This window comes from Salmo salar, chromosome 10 (genome assembly GCF_965601325.2).
Source record: "Salmo salar chromosome 10, fSalSal1, whole genome shotgun sequence".
Classification (NCBI taxonomy): domain Eukaryota; kingdom Metazoa; phylum Chordata; class Actinopteri; order Salmoniformes; family Salmonidae; genus Salmo; species Salmo salar.
In genome coordinates this window covers 95,447,163-95,465,000 of record NC_138300.1, presented here as the reverse complement: position 1 = coordinate 95,465,000, position 17,838 = coordinate 95,447,163, and the positions used below count along the sequence as shown (strand labels likewise).

The 17,838-nt window shown below is 43.2% G+C and overlaps 1 protein-coding gene across 2 annotated transcripts in view; it reads right to left on the bottom strand.

Annotated features, from left to right (window-relative positions):
* Positions 1–17,838, bottom strand: part of LOC106561208 (voltage-dependent calcium channel subunit alpha-2/delta-1) — a 116,283-nt gene that overhangs the window by 97,646 nt on the left and 799 nt on the right. For both annotated transcript variants that reach the window (XM_045698746.2, XM_045698747.2), the window contains exons 2-3: positions 2,074–2,155; positions 569–685 (exon numbers count right to left, since the gene is read on the bottom strand). In XM_045698746.2, the coding sequence (XP_045554702.1) occupies positions 569–685; positions 2,074–2,155 (199 nt within the window). The remainder of the gene's footprint in view (positions 1–568; positions 686–2,073; positions 2,156–17,838) is intronic.

The window sequence follows — 17,838 nt, the reverse complement described above, 5'->3', positions numbered from 1 at the left end:
CACACACACACACACACACACACACACACACACACACACACACACACACACACACACACACACACACACACACATACAGATAATCTCCCCAGGGTCAAACCTCTCATTATAATAAACTGTGATGAGCAGAGATCTGAGTAGCTGCTATCTTTTCCTCTTTCTAACTTCCCAACTCAGCCCCTCATACTAGCATGTCCATACAGCCATACAGACTATCACTCCTCTCTGTTGACAACTCAGCCCCTCATACTAGCATGGTCTTCTAACCATTCCCTGGTCCTGGCCTATATTGTCACATCTCACCTCAGCGTTTTACAAGTGGAACCTAACATACAGCCCCCATAAGACTCACATCAATGTGATTACAAGATTACCTATGTTGGGTACACCAATGAGTCAATGTGTCATTCAACGTGTCATTCATTTCAACCCCTCTCCACTCCATTGTGGTGCAATATAGTAGCGGTGGCATCGTCAAGGCTCAATCTCACTTGATTCAACAGCTCAACTAGTCATCAGGCCCTTGATGTTGGGTGTACTTGAGGAGCATAGAAACCCTGTGTCTTACCTCCAGAGCTGCAGCCCTCTTCAGCAGCAGCTGTTCTATGTTCCTGGCTGCCCTAGCCACTAGTTCCTCAGCATCGTTAGACTCTACTGTGTACAGGTTCTGGTTGTCCAGGAAGATCTACAGACGGACAGACAGACAAACAGAGAGAGAGACAGAGAGATAGAGAGACAGAAAGAGACAGAGAGACAGAGAAACAGAGCGACCGAGAGACAGAGAGAAAGAGAGACAGAAAGAAACAGAGAGAGAGACAGAGAGAGAGAGAGAGAGAGAGAGAGAGAGAGAGAGAGAGAGAGAGAGAGAGAGAGAGAGAGAGAGAGAGAGAGAGAGAGAGAATATTAGGTGGAATGAGGTGGAAACTGAGCTGCACTTCCTAACCTCCTGCCCAATGTATGAACATATTAGAGACACATATTTCCCTCAGATTACACAGATCCACAAAGAATTCGAAAACAAACCCGATTTTGATAAACTCCCATATCTACTGGAGGAAATATCACAGCATGCCATCACTGCAGCAAGATTTGTGACCTGTTGCCTCAAGAAAAGGTCAACCAGTGAAGAACAAACACCATTATAAATACAACCCACATTTATGCTTATTTATTTTCCCTTTTGTACTTTAACCATTTGTACATTGTTACAACACTGTATATATACATAATGACATTTGTAATGTCTTTATTCTTTTGAAACTTCTGTGAGTGTAATGTTTACTGTTAAGTTTTATTGTTTATTTCACTTTTGTATATTATCTACCTCACTTGCTTTGGCAATGTTAACATATGTTTCCCATACCAATAAAGCCCCTTGAATTGAATTGAGAGAGAGACAGAGAAACAGAGAGACAAAGAGACAGAGACACAGAGACACAGAGAGACAGAGAGAGACAGAGAGAGACAGAGAGAGACAGAGAGAGACAGAGAGACAGAGAGAGACAGAGAAACAGAGAGACAAAGAGACAGAGACACAGAGAAACAGAGAGACAAAGAGACAGAGACACAGAGACACAGAGAGACAGAGAGAGACAGAGAGAGACAGAGAGAGACAGAGAGAGACAGAGAGACAGAGAGAGACAGAGAGAGACAGAGAGAGACAGAGAGACAGAGAGACAGAGAGAGACAGCGACACAGAGAGAGAGAGACAGCGAGACAGAGAGAGACAGACAGAGAGAGACAGAGAGAGACAGAGAGAGAGAGAGAGAGAGACAGAGAGAGACAGAGAGAGAGAGAGAGAGAGAGAGAGAGAGAGAGAGAGATGTAACAGTCTGAAAAAGATTAGTCCCTAGATAGTAGAGGTTCATGTTAGATGTTATGTAGTGACTACTATCCATTGTAAAATGTTTTGAAAAGTTAGGTCACAAGTGTGTGTGTGTGTGTGTGTGTGTGTGTGTGTGTGTGTGTGTGTGTGTGTGTGTGTGGTGTGTGTGTGTGTGTGTGTGTGTGTGTGTGTGTGTGTGTGTGTGTGTGTGTTGTACCTGTGTGTGTGGCTGTGTGTGTGTGTTGTACCTGTGTGAGGTTCTTCCCGGCGCTGGCCATGTCTGCCAGGGTCACCAGCTCTATCTGCATCTGATCCACCCATTCCTTTATTCTATAGGACAAGAGAGACGAACAAACAACCAATCAGATCACAAAAACAGACACCAAACATCCCATTCCAGTAGTTAAATTAAATAACTCCCTCTTCACCTAAATGAACCACCGTTTGTGTTACTTGTAGCTGCCTATCCTCAGCCAACATCAATGCCAATCAGATAACTTCAGATGGTTTCAAACCTAATATAACCACATCAGACGACTTTCACAAGAATGGAACACGGCATCACCTGTCCAATCAAATGCGCAACAATCACTAATACAATGTCACTCGATCAGATCACTGGCATAGCCGTCAACACTGCCAGAGCTAATCAGATCATTCTCTCAGGGGTTAAAGAAAAAGTCAACCAATCAAATACTTATCACCAGGTTCACACCCAATGTCAACCAATCAAATATGTATCACTGGGTTCAAATACAAAGTCAGCCAATTAGATTACTTTCTCAGGGGTCAGAAACAAGGTCATCCAATCAGGTAGCTGTCTCAAGGTGGGTCAGACCAGTGAGAGACAGTGATGTGTGTGGACAGGCACTCTACAGAACTCAACCTGTGTGTGTGTGTGTGTGTGTGTGTGTGTGTGTGTGTGTGTGTGTGTGTGTGTGTGTGTGTGTGTGTGTGTGTGTGTGTGTGTGTGTGTGTGTGTGTGTGTGTGTGTGTGTTTCGGAGTGAGTGAGCGTGTGTGAGAGAGAGTGTGAGTGTGCGTGTGACAGTGTCAGAGCGAACTGCGACCAAATGGCTCCTCTCCATATCAAAGAGGTGCAGAGCCAAAAGTTCACTGACTGTCCTCTTGATAATATCACTACTGACATCTCTCTCTCTCTGTCCCTCTCTCTCCCTCTGTCCCTCTCTCTCCCTCTCTCTCCCTCTGTCCCTCTCTCTCCCTCTGTCCCTCTCTCTCCCTCTCTCTCCCTCTGTCCCTCTCTCTCCCTCTCTCTCCCTCTGTCCCTCTCTCTCTCCATCTGTCCCTCTCCCCGTCCCTCTCTGGATCAAATTTTTGGTATATCTCCTGACACCCTGAGGACAGCAATACAGGAAATTATAAATTATCAATACAAATAAAATAATCTATTAATTACAGAATCAACACTAGAGCTTCAAACACCAAAAATACAATAATTAAATCCAAACTGTTGCAATTTTCATTAAATTCATTAAAGTCCTAAACTACCCTAGAGTCAACAGAGAGTTAATATGCAGGGGAGTTTGTAGGCTATTCCAAAAATGGGGGCACTAAAACTGAAGGCGGATTTACCTAGATCGGTACATACTAGTGGAACCTCGAGAGTTAACCATCCGGGTTTGGTGTCTCATAGTTGAACATTGTAACAGACAGTGAGGTAGGTCGGCAGCGTGTGTAGTAGAGCTGTTAACCCAACAGGGGCTAATGAAGTGATCCATGGGACTTTAATGAGGACCAGCCAACCTGTTGATACCTGTGATAAAGTGAAGGGGGCTACGGTAGATGGCATCCACAGGTTTAAGAGTCATGGCTGCTGCATTCCGATGAACGGAAAGTTGACTGTACAATCTGCTTCCTGCTGTTTAGGGAGAGGCATGATCTATTTCTATAAAAGAAGCCAACTTAAATCTCAGCTTCTTAACTAGCTCAACCTCAAATTATTGTCAATCCAAAAGCCCAGATATTAATTGGTGGGAACCTGCTCAATGAAAGAACCATCCAGTGCAGAAATGTGGAAGCCATCTGAAATATTTCTACGACATTTAGAAAACAGCATACATTTCGTTTTTCCTGCATAAAGTACCAGTTTTAAATAAACAACACAATCAGACTGCAGCTCCAACAGCCTGGTCAGCCGTAGTGGTAATAGCGTACATAACAGTGTCAGATATTTGCAGATACACCAATATTATTTATATATATAGACACACACACTGCTCAAAAAATTAAGGGAACACTAAAATAACACATCCTAGATCTGAATGAATGAAAAAATCTTATTAAATACTTTTTTCTTTACATAGTTGAATGTGCTGACAACAAAATCACACAAAAAGAATCAATGGAAATCCAATTTATCAACCCATGGAGGTCTGGATTTGGAGTCACACTCAAAATTATAGTGGAAAACCACACTACAGACTGATCCAACTTTGATGTAATGTCCTTAAAACAAGTCAAAATGAGGCTCAGAAGTGTGTGTGGCCTCCACGTGCCTGTATGACCTCCCTACAACGCCTGGGCATGCTCCTGATGAGGTGGCGGATAGTCTCCTGAGGGATCTCCTCCCAGACCTGGACTAAAGCATCCGCCAACTCCTGGACAGTCTGTGGTGCAACGTGGCGTTGGTGGATGGAGCGAGACATGATGTCCCAGATGTGCTCCATTGGATTCAGGTCTGGGGAACGGGCGGGCCAGTCCATAGCATCAATGCCTTCCTCTTGCAGGAACTGCTGACACACTCCAGCCACATGAGGTCTAGCATTGTCTTGCATTAGGAGGAACCCAGGGCCAACCGCACCAGCATATGGTCTCACAAGGGGTCTGAGGATCTCATCTCGGTACCTAATGGCAGTCAGGCTACCTCTGGCGAGCACATGGAGGGCTGTGCTGCCCCCCAAAGAAATGCCACCCCACACCATGACTGACCCACCGCCAAAACGGTCATGCTGGAGGATGTTGCAGGCAGCAGAACGTTCTCCACGGCGTCTCCAGACTCTGTCACGTCTGTCACGTGCTCAGTGTGAACCTGCTTTCATCTGTGAGAGCACAGGGCGCCAGTGGCGAATTTGTCAATCTTGGTGTTCTCTGGCAAATGCCAAACGTCCTGCACGGTGTTGGGCTGTAAGCACAACCCCCACCTGTGGACGTCGGGCCCTCATACCACCCTCATGGAGTCTGTTTCTGACCGTTTGAGCAGACACATGCACATTTGTGGCCTGCTGGAGGTCATTTTGCAGGGCTCTGGCAGTGCTCCTCCTGCTCCTCCTTGCACAAAGGCGGAGGTAGCGGTCCTGCTGCTGGGTTGTTGCCCTCCTATGGCCTCCTCCACGTCTCCTGATGTACTGGCCTGTCTCCTGGTAGCGCCTCCATGCTCTGGACACTACGCTGACAGACACGGCAAACCTTCTTGCCACAGCTCACATTGATGTGCCATCCTGGATGAGCTGCACTACCTGAGCCACTTGTGTGGGTTGTAGACTCCGTCTCATGCTACCACTAGAGTGAAAGCACCGCCAGCATTCAAAAGTGACCAAAACATCAGCCAGGAAGCATAGGAACTGAGAAGTGGTCTGTGGTCACCACCTGCAGAACCACTCCTTTATTGGGGGTGTCTTGCTAATTGCCTATAATTTCCACCTGTTGTCTATTCCTTTTGCAAAATAGCATGTGAAATTTATTGTCAATCAGTGTTGCTTCCTAAGTGGACAGTTTGATTTCACAGAAGTGTGATTGACTTAGAGTTACATTGTGTTGGTTAAGTGTTCCCTTTATTTTTTTGAGCAGTGTATATATATAGTAAAGAGGACAGGTCCCAAAATCGACCCCTGCCGGACACCTTTATTAATATCAAGGTAACTTGACACCATCAGAAAGCACACACTGTGTCGTGTCTGACAGATAGTTCCCAAAACACCTGCACTACACCTGGATGAAGTTCATTTCAGACAACCTTTTAATGGGTAGGGGAAGGTCAATAGTATCAAATGCCTTGGATAGCTCTAGAAATATGGCAGCACAGTGATTCCTATGAGCTTAGTAATACACACACGCATGCACACACACACATCCACACATAGTGAAAGAGAGACAGAGAAAGAGAAAGAGATGGAGTGAGAGAGAGAGAGAAAGAGAGAGAGAGAGATGGAGTGAGAGAGAGAAAGAGAGAGAGATGGAGTGAGAGAAAGAGAGAGAGAGATGGAGTGAGGGAGAGGAAGAGTGAGAGATGGAGTGAGAGAGAGAAAGAGAGAGAGAGAGATGGAGTGAGAGAGAGAAAAAGAGAGAGAGAGATGGAGTGAGAGAGAGAAAGAGATGGAGTGAGAGAGAGAAAGAGAGAGAGATGGAGTGAGAGAGAGAAACAGGACCATTAATATTGCATGCAGAAGGCTGGGGGTTGGAGTGGGATGCAGACACTCTTATTGTCATTCATTGTCACTCACAGACCCTGCCATGAGCCTCCCTGATGGCCAGGGGAGAGACGTCACCAAACACACACACGAATACACACACACACACACACACACAGAGCAAGAGACACATGCGTACGTACACACAAACAGATCTGTTTGTCATTTGTTCATAACACAGTCCCTGAGAGTAATGAGTGTAAAGCTGGTTACTTGAATGTGTGCAGAGGATTGTGACTAGGGAGAGGGGAAGACACAGAGAGGGGATGGGGGGTTAAGGATGCCTGCTCTGGAATTTGTGTGTGGATTGGGAAGTAAGAGAAGTAAGAGAAGACTGGGGGAGTGAAAGAGGTGAAGATGGGCTGAGAGGAGGTGAGGTATAAGGAAGAATCGTGTCCCTAAATGTCTCAGTGGACTCGTCTTGGATGAGTTTCATTGCCAAATCACAAGTATACCAAATTTCAGACACCTAATCTGCCTCTCTTCTCCTCTCTATAGTGCCTAAGCTATAAAGCCCTGGAGCTCTGAGCAGACAGTGTGTGTGTGTGTGTGTGCGTGCGTGTTTACAGTGGGGGAAAAAAGTATTTGATCCCCTGCTGATTTTGTACGTTTGCCCACTGATAAAGAAAGGATCAGTCTATAATTTTAATGGTAGGTTTATTTGAACAGTGAGAGAAAGAATAACAACAAAAATATCCAGAAAAACGCATGTCAAAAATGTTATGAATTGATTTCCATTTTAATGAGGGAAATAAGTATTTGATCCCCTCTCAATCAGAAAGATTTCTGGCTCCCAGGTGTCTTTTATACAGCTAACGAGTTGAGGTTAGGAGCACACTCTTAAAGGGAGTGCTCCTAACCGCAGCTTGTTACCTGTAAAAAAGACACCTGTCCACAGAAGCAATCAATCAAGCAGATTCCAAACTCTCCACCATGGCCAAGACCAAAGAGCTCTCCAAGGATGTCAGGGACAAGATTGTAGACCTACACAAGGCTGGAATGGGCTACAAGACCATCGCCAAGCAGCTTGGTGAGAAGGTGACAACATTTGGTGCGATTATTCGCAAATGGAAGAAACACAAAAGAACTGTCAATATCCCTCGGCCTGGGGCTCCATGCAAGATTTCACCTCATGGGGTTGCAATGATCATGAGAACGGTGAGGAATCAGCCCAGAACTACACAGGAGGATCTTGTCAATGATCTCAAGGCAGCTGGGACCATAGTCACCAAGAAAACAATTGGTAACACACTACGCCGAGAAGGACTGAAATCCTGCAGCGCCTTCAAGGTCCCCCTGCTCAAGAATACATATACATGCCCGTCTGAAGTTTGCCAATGAACATCTGAATGATTCAGAGGACAACTGGTGAAAGTGTTGTGGTCAGATGAGACCAAATTGGAGCTCTTTGGCATCAACTCAACTCGCCGTGTTTGGAGGAGGAGGAATGCTGCCTATGACCCCAAGAACACTATCCCCACCGTCAAACATGGAGGTGGAAACATTATGCTTTGGGGGTGTTTTTCTGCTAAGGGGACAGGACAACTTCACCGCATCAAAGAGACGATGGACGGGGCCATGTACCATCAAATCTTGGGTGAGAACCTCCTTCCCTCAGCCAGGGCATTGAAAATGGGTCGTGGATGGGTATTCCAGCATGACAATGACCCAAAACACACGGCCAAGGCAACAAAGGAGTGGCTCAAGAAGAAGCACATTAAGGTCCTGGAGTGGCCTAGCCAGTCTCCAGAACTTAATCCCATAGAAAATCTGTGGAGGGAGCTGAAGGTTCGAGTTGCCAAACGTAAGCCTCGAAACCATAATGACTTGGAGAAGATCTGCAAAGAGGAGTGGGACAAAATCCCTCCTGAGATGTGTGCAAACCTGGTGGCCAACTACAAGAAACGTCTGGCCTCTGTGATTGCCAAAAAGGGTTTTGCCACCAAGTACTAAGTCATGTTTTGTGGAGGGGTCAAATACTTATTTCCCTCATTAAAATGCTAATCATTTTATAACATTTTTGACATGCGTTTTTCAGGATTTTTTTGTTGTTATTCTGTCTCTCACTGTTCAAATAAACCTACCATTAAAATTATAGACTGATCATTTCTTTGTAAGTGGGCAAACGTACAAAATCAGCAGGGGATCAAATACTTTTTTCCCCCACTGTATGTGTGTGTGAGTGTGTTTGTGTGTGTGTGTTTATGTGTTTATGTGTGTGTGAGTGTGTTTGTGTGTGTGTGTGTGTTTATGTGTGTGTGTTTGTGTGTGCGTGTGCCTGCATCCATGCTTGTGTGTGTAAATGTTCCTTACTAGTGTTGCCAGCCTCATTCCATCACAGAGTCTCTCCACAGCATGGCAGATTTGTGAATGGTTTGATGATATGATCTGTTTGGCACACATCTCCATTCAGACCACATTCAAACTCATCCACTATGTGTGTGTGTGTGTGTGTGTGTGTGTGTGTGTGTGTGTGTGTGTGTTACCTCAGCGCTGCTCTGTTCTTATGTTCCCCTAAATGAGGCATGTAATCCTATTAACAGGCCAACACAGGATTACAACAATAGGAGAGTGGGAGGGAGAGAGAGAGGGAGAGAGAGAGGAGGGGGAGAGAGAGAGGAGGGGGAGAGAGATTGAGCTTGCCTATTAAGTCCAACAATTTCAAGCAGACAACCGAAGAAAATGATGGTTTGATGAAGAATGCAAAAACCTAAGAAAGGAATGGAGAAACCTATCGAACTAAAAACATAGAGACCCAGAAAACCAGAGCCTACGGCTTCACTATGGTGAATCACTAAAACAATACAGAAATACACTACGGAAAAAGAAGGAACAGCACGTCAGAAATCAGCTCAATGTAATTGAAGAATCCATAGAATCGAATCATTTCTGGGAAAATTGGAAAACTCTAAACAAACAACACAAAGTGTTATCTATCCAAAACAGAGATGTGTGGATAAACCACTTCTCCAATATTTTTGGCTCCATAACAATACACACCCTCCAACACAAAAAAGGCCTGTGGTGTTGATGGTATCCTAAATTAAATGATAAAATATACAGACCACAAATTCCAATTGGCTATACTTAAACTCTTCAACACCATCCTCAACTCAGGTATCTTCCCCAATATTTCGAACCAAGGACTGACCCCCCCCCCCAATCTACAAAAGTGGAGACAAATTTGACCCCAATAACTATCATGGGATATGCGTCAACAGCAAACTTGAGAAAATCCTCTGCATTATAAATAACAGCAGACTTGTACATTTCCTCAGTGAAAGCAATGTACTGACAAAATGTCAAATTGGCTTTTAACCAAATTACCGTACGACAGGCCACGTATTCACCCTGCACATCCTATTGACAAACAAACCAAAACAAAGGCAAAGTCTTCTCATGCTTTGTTGATTTCATAAAGGCTTTTGACTCAATTTGGCATGAGGGTCTGATATACAAAGTGATGGAATCTGTGTTGGGGTGAAAATGTACGACATCATAAAATCCATGTACACAAACAACAAGTGTGTGGTTAAAAGTGGCAAAAATACACACACATTTCTTTTCACAGGGCCGTGAGGTGAGACAGGAATGCGCTTGAGCCCCAACCTCTTCAATATACTGTGTATATATATATATATATATATATATCAACGAATTCTCGAAGGCACTAGAACAGTCTATAGCACCCGGCCTCACCCTAATAGAATCTGAAGTCAAATGTCTATTGTTTGCTGATGATCTGGTGCTTCTGTCCTCAACCAAGTAGGGCAGGGCCTAGAGCAGCACCTAGATCTTCTGCACAGATTCTGTCAGACCTGGGCTTTGACAGTAAATCTCAGTAAGACAAAAGTAATGGTTTTCCAAAAAAAGGTCCAGTTGCCAGGACCACAAATACAAATTCCATCTAGACACCATTGCCCTAGAGCACACGAAAAACTATAGATACCTTGGCCTAAACATCAGTGCCACAGGTAACTTCCACAAAGCTGTGAACGATCTGAGAGACAAGTCAAGAAGGGCGTTCTATGCCATCAAAAGGAACATAACATTTTGCATGCCAATTAGGATCTGGCTAAAAATACTTGAATAAATTATAGAACCCATTGCCCTTAATGGTTGTGAGGTCTGGGGTCCGCTCACCAACCAAGAATTCACAAAATGGGACAAACACAGAATTGAGACTCTGCATGCTGAATTCTGCAAAAATAGCCTTTGTTTACAACGTAAAACACCAAATAATGCAGTAGAGCAGAATTATTACCCGCTAATTATCAAAATCCAGGTAAATAGACGTTAAATTCTACAACCACCTAAAAGGAAGCGATTCCCAAACCTTCCATAACAAAGCCATCACCTACAGAGAGATTAACCTGGAGAAGATTCCCCTAAGCAAGCTGGCCCTGGGTCTCTGTTCACAAACACAAACAGAACCCTGTCACAACGTCCACAGGTGGCGCCTCTCCCCGTTCGGGCGGCGCTCGGCGGTCGTCGTCGCCAGCCTACTAGCTGCCACCGATTTCCTTTTCTGTTTCGTTTGGTAATGTCTGGTTAGGGTAGCACCTGTTTTGTGTTTAGTAATTAGTGGGGTATTTAGTCTGTCTGTTTTGTGTTTGGGGTTGTGCGGGATTGTTTCATGTCTGTTATCGTAGGTTGGGGGGGGGGGGGATTTCTTTTCTGGTCCTTTTATATTTAGTGTTTTGGCTTTAGGGTTGCTGGGCTGAGTCCCGTTATATTCCCAAGACTGTGTTAGTCTTCCTTTGTTGGAATATTTTTTCCCTTGCCTTGTAGGCTTGATATTTTGGACTTGTTTTTCTTCATTAAAGTAACTACGTGTTTCACGTACCTGAGTCTCCTGCGCCTGACTTCACCCCTCCTGCAGAACTATTATTTGACAACACCACAGAGCCCCAGGACAGCAACACAATTAGGCCCAACCAAATTATGAGAAAACAAAAAAACAATTACTTGACGCATTGGAAAGAATAAAAAAATAAAAAACAGAGCAAACTAGAATGCAATTTGTCTTTAAACAGAGAGTACACAGTGTCAGACTAACTGACTACTGTGACTGACCCAAAATTTAGGAAAGCTTTGAATATGTACAGACTCAGTGAGCATAGCCTTGCTATTGAGAAAGGTCGCCGTAGGCAGACCTGGCTCTCAACAGAAGACAGGCTATGTGCACACTGCCCCCAAAATGAGGTGGAAACTGAGCTGCACTTCCTAACCTCCTGCCAAATGTATGACCATACTAGAGACACATATTTCCCTCAGATTACACAGACCCACAAAGAATTTGAAAACAAACCCAATTTTGATAAACTCCCATATCTATTGGGTGAAATACCACAGTGTGCCATCACAGCAGCAAGATTAGTGACCTGGTGCCACAACAAAAGGGCAACCAGTAAAGAAGAAACACCATTGTAAATACAACCCATATTTATGTTTATTTATTTTCCCTTTTGTACTTTAACTATTTGCACATCGTTACAACACTGTATATAGACATAATATGACTTTGAAATGTCTCTATTATTTTGGAACTTGTGTGAGTGTAATATTTACTGTTAACTTTTTATTGTTTATTTCACTTTTGTTTATCCACTTCACTTGCTTTGGCAATGTAAACATATGCTTCCCATGCCAAAAAAAGCCCCTTGAATTGAATTGAATTGAGAGAGAGGAGCTACCAAGTTGTGGTAAGGTTTTTACCTCTCAGCTTTCATGTGGCCAAAAGCCTCAACATTTCCAGAAACATTAAAAGTACGACTGTGTAAGTTCTGTATGCATGAGTTGTTCTATTTGTATTGTCGATCATCTCCAACTCAACCCTACATGTACAAGTGCATATCTGTCAAACTGACCAATCCAGACCCAGCTCTGCTCCATGAATGTATAGACAGTGCAGTTTGTCTGAGTTGGCAGGGGTGCTCTGCTCTGGTCATAGAGATATAACTACTGTAACTTCTAAAGTCAGCACATAATAATTACCAATACACACAGCAACTGGGTCAGATACATTTACATTTTAGTCATTTAGCAGACGCTCTTATCCAGAGTGACTTACAGTAGTGAATGCATACATACATTTCATTTCATCTCATCTATTTTTATTTTATTTATTTTTTTCCGTACTGCCCTAAATTGTTCTACACACACAGGGATAGAGAGAGAGACAGCGAGAGACAGAGAGAGACAGAGAGAGAGAGAGAGAGAGAGAGAGTGAGGGGGGTAATGAGTGTATCCATACTGAGTGTGTCAGCGGAATGCTGTGTTGAACTATGGACTATTTACACATCATTATAGAGACAGACAGTCTGACAACACAGGCATCAACTCGCGGGACAATACTTTTATAGAACAGAAATGGCTTCAATACAGTTGGGATTGTGTGATTCGATAGATTCCTGCTAACAAATGACCATGGAAAAACAACCAGTTCTGTAAGACAGAAGAGACAACCATTTACAAATCCCAACCTCTGTATGCAACTATACCAATTTAGTCACCAATAATAATAATAATAATAATAATAGTAAAAATAATAATTAGGCGGGTGCTTAAATGTGTCCTATTTCACATATGTAAAAGTCTGTATTATACACATGTGAATTGGAATGCTTTTTTTTTGCATATCCCACTCCCCCTGAGACACCCTGAGAGAGTGATGTCAGAGCCAGGGATCAGCCATTATTGACAGCAACCCTGGAGCAATTAAGTGACTTGCTCAAGGGCACGGACAGATTTTTCACCTAGTCAGCTCTGGGATTCAAACACCAACCTTTCGATTACTGGCCCAACTCTCTTAACCGCTAGGCTACCTGCCTGTAACCGCTAGGCCACCTGCCTGTAACCGCGTGACTACCTGCCTGTAACTGCGTGACTACCTGCCTGTAACCGCTAGGCTACCTGCCTGTAACCGCTAGGCTACCTGCCTGTAACCGCGTGACTACCTGCCTGTAACCGCTAGGCTACCTGCCTGTAACCGCGTGACTACCTGCCTGTAACCGCGTGACTACCTGCCTGTAACCGCTAGGCTACCTGCCTGTAACCGCTAGGCTACCTGCCTGTAACCGCTAGATACCGCTCCTTGTGTCGCATCCTACATCCCAAGATTAACTGCTGGGTGGAGTGAAGCTAACTGATTACACACACATAATGTCTGCTGTTACCTTCAATTATCAGCTCTTTAACACTGGGAGATCATTAGGGTACAGAGCATTAATCTTTTCTTCCCATTTTCCTAAAGCAATATTGCATAGTAATAAACCATATACTGTATGATCTCTGTAATAAACCCATGAAAATACATATTCTGTGTTTCACTGTTGTTTCACTTGTAGGATTGGGAGTCACAGTATATCATAAGCTAACAGTATGATATCATTCTCATATATTCTACAGTAAGTCTTAAAGATGCACTATGCAGAAATCGCTCCGCCTTTTCCTGGATGCAAAAATTCTAATAGTTCGCCGAATTTCAGTTTATGTGACAAAACAAGCAAGTATAGTGTAGAGAATCATTCTCCCATCTAAACTGTGAAATATGTTTTTCATAACCAAAAATATTGGATTTTCAGCTGTTTGAAGCTGGTGTACACAACCAGAAAGTAATAAATGCAAAAACGAAACTTAAGAACGGGAAGCATAGAAATAGCGCACATAGAACAGATATACCGCTACTTAGACTTGCATTCAATGAGAATGACAAATCTATAACTCCCATTTCTATGTGAATTTGGTCAGTTCACCCAAAAAGTCACATATGGCAGCTTTAATTAAGCTCTAACTCCCCTTTTCAACCAGTCTGGTCTCATACACTAGACGTAACATAGTAAGTGTAAATCCAGGACACTCAAATTATTATGCTATGTTACGTGGTACACTGTAAACACCAATGTGCCATCATTACTCAAAACGTTTGAGGAATCCTGTTGCACTTAATATATCTGAGTAAAGTTACTTAAATTGATTTTGTAGTCATTACTCAAACTGATAGTCACTGTGACCATGTTGGGCAGTGGTCACCAACCTTTTCTGAGTCAAGATCATGCTGAGTCAAAATGCAAGCCGAGATATAGTGCTCAGATTAAACATGACTTAAAAAACATAAACCTATGCAACCTTAACCAATTAAAAACAGTTCTGTAGCAATGAGGTTTGTGCAGTAGGCCCAATTTATTACCACTGCAAATTGGCTATGCTTGAATTTCCCTGTCAATGTTGTTCTTCTCAGACCATTTTGAAATTATATTTTAAAAAAGTAGGTATATTATCACACTGGTAATAGATCATTTGTTGAATTAATTGTGAGGCACAGCTGAGTGTGCATAACAATTACAGCATATTTTTTTTTTACTGGACTGATGACCTGCATCTGATGGTCAGTCTGAGGGGAGGGAACAGTGGCGAGACTGCCTCTCACCTGACTCACCATCTTTCCGCTCTCCCTTCCTCCACTGAGAAAAGGAGACACGGTCTTCCAGCTGATGGCGAATCTCAAGTCGCACTGCATTATTTCTGCCTCAAGCACCAATTCATGTTGTTACCTATGACCAGAGAAAGTTAAATATTCCTTGATATTAAAAAAGACAAAAGATGCTAATAATAAGGCAAGCTTATGGGAACACTTTGCTATACTCATTCATTGCAGCTGCAGTGCTGGTTGTAGTGTGAGTGGAAGTAGGGAGAACACACATTTTATGGCTTATAAAAAATATTGAACAAAGTGTTGACACTAGTGCTGAATAACAACTTAAACATCTTAAAAACTTACTCATAAAAACAGCAGCTCTTTACTGCATTCGTTAAGTCTCTCTTTAGTCATGGTTTTAAAAGTTTTGTAATCTCACAGTATCAACTTTGCTGTTTCCAGCCTTCTTTTCCAGTCTATGGTTCGAGAAAACTGTGCAGACATGGTGATCTGAGCTTTCTGATTGGCTATAACGGTAGGCCTATAGGTGCACTTGATTTGCTCTCTGGGGCTGCCGTGTAGGCAGTTTTAACTTCAGACAGATGAAATGGTTCAAAATTAAACACTTTGCCTTCCCAGGCGCTAGGGCTGCTGAATCAAGTGCACCTTCCGCCAACAGCATGAATCAAAATAGTAACACAAGGCTGTATCGTTGGGTTTTTTACAGAAATGTTTGGTGATCGACTAGGAATTCCTTGGAGATTGACCAGTCACGGTTGGTGACCACTGCTGTAGGGGGATAGAGATTTGAGTTGTAACAGCTTGAACCTTTTGAGTAACGCCCCCACTAAGTCATACCTCCAATATAATTTCCCAGTGTGCCTTACCTTTTCTAGTGACTTGTAGAGTTACCACCAATGACTGTAATTGATAGTGAAAGAAACATGGTTGTAATCTCATTCATTTTCAGTCCTGTGGCCTTGACCAAGTGAGTTCTTAGGTGGATGGTATCACTAGAATTTATTTATGACAATTATTATATATATCATAAAGCCTTATTCTGAGGCATAGCAAAATTGCAGTAACTTTTACAAAATTACAGATTAAAAAGAAAATCCTGGTTGCAGGATTTCCAGGAATCTTCCAACTGTGATTTCTGGAAAACCTGGGAAATTTACTACTAACATCTCATTTAGTTTTGAGTCAGTTCCACATGAATATTTTAAGTAAAAATTACTTTTCATTGACTTTGAGTTCAATATATTAGAACTATTTTAGTTAATAATGCCTTGGGGTTTACTATGCAATCAGCTCTCAGTCTCACATCAGAATTAGTATTTAAGGTTAAGTTTAGGCATTAACTCAGAATTTTTTACATAAAAATAGAATACGGTGTCAACGTAAATAGTCCGGTGTAAATAGTCCGGTGTAAATAGTCCGGTGTCAACGTAAATAGTCCAGTGTAAATAGTCCGGTGTCAACGTAAATAGTCCAGTGTAAATAGTCCGGTGTCAATGTAAATAGTCCGGTGTAAATAGTCCGGTGTCAACGTAAATAGTCCAGTGTAAATAGTCCGGTGTCAACGTAAATAGTCCAGTGTAAATAGTCCGGTGTCAATGTAAATAGTCTGGTGTAAATAGTCCGGTGTCAATGTAAATAGTCTGGTGTAAATAGTCCGGTGTCAACGTAAATAGTCTGGGTGGCTTTTGATGAATTGTTCACCAGTCTTATGGCTTGGGGGTATAAGCTGTTAAGGAGCCTTTTGATCTAGACTTGGCGCTCCAATACTGCTTGCTGTGCGGTAGCAGAGAGAACAGTCTATGACTTGGGTGACTGGAGTCTGACAATTTTTGGGGATTCCTCTGATACAGTATAGGCCCCAGCTTGGCCCCAGTGATGAACAGGGCCGTACGCACTACCATCTGTAGCGCCGTACGGTCGGATGCCAAGCAGTTGCCATACCAGGCGGTGATGCAACCAGTCAGGATGCCCTCAATGGTGCAGCTGTATAACTTTTTGAGGATCTGGGGACCCATGCCAAATCTTTTCAGTCTCCTGAGGGGGAAAAGGTGTTGTAGTGCCCTCTTCACAACTGTCTTGGTGTGTTTGGAACATGATCATTTGTTGATTATGTGGACACCGAGGAACTCCAAACTATCGACCAGCTCCACTACAGCCACGTCGATGTTAATGGACGCCTGTTCGGCCCTCCTTTTCCTGTAGTCTACGATCAGTTCCTTTGTCTTTCTCACATTGAGTGAGAGGTTGTTGTCCTGGCACAACACTGCCAGGTGTTTGACCTCCTCCCTATAGGCTGTCTTGTTGCAGAGGGTGGTGTTTAGTCCCAGGGTCATTAGCTTAGTGATGAGCTTTGTGGGCAATATGGTGTTGAACGCTGAGCTTTAATCAATGAATAGCATTCTCACATAGGTGTTCCTTTTGTCCAGGTGGGAAAGGGCAGTTTGGAGTGCGATTGAGATTGCGTCATCTGTGGATCTGTTAGGGCAGTATGCGAATTGGAGTTGGTCGAGGGTTTCCGGGATGATGGTGTCGATTTGAGCAATGACCAGCCTTTCAAAGCACTTCATGGCTACAGACGCGAGTGCTACGGGGTGGTAGTCATTTAGACAGGTTACCTTCCCTTTCTTGGGCACAGGTACTATGGTGGTCTGCTTGAAACATGTAGGTATTACTGACTCAGTCAGGGAGAGGTTGAAAATGTCAGTGAAGACACTTGCTAGTTGGTCAGGGTGGATGGGTAGGTGTATAACGTGAATGTCTGGCAACCCAAAGGTTGCATGTTCAATTCTCATCATGAGAAAGTAGCATTTGCAACTACTTAGCATGTTAGCTAACCCTTCCCTTAAGCTTAACCCTATAACCTAACCCCTAGCCCACCTAACGTTAGACACAACAAATTGGAATTCGTAAAATATGTAGGACTATTGCAAATTCGTAACATATTGTACAAAATGGATGATGGACATCTACAAATTAATACATACCATGGGAAACGTAACATATCATACTAAATGGAAGAAGACAGATTAGTCTACCCCTGAGTCCAGGTTGTTTCAACAAGTTTACAGGACATTATCCCTTGGCCAGCCAACAGCCACAATTTACCTGCGACACTGCGCGCATTATAGTCATTAATCACATAACATAT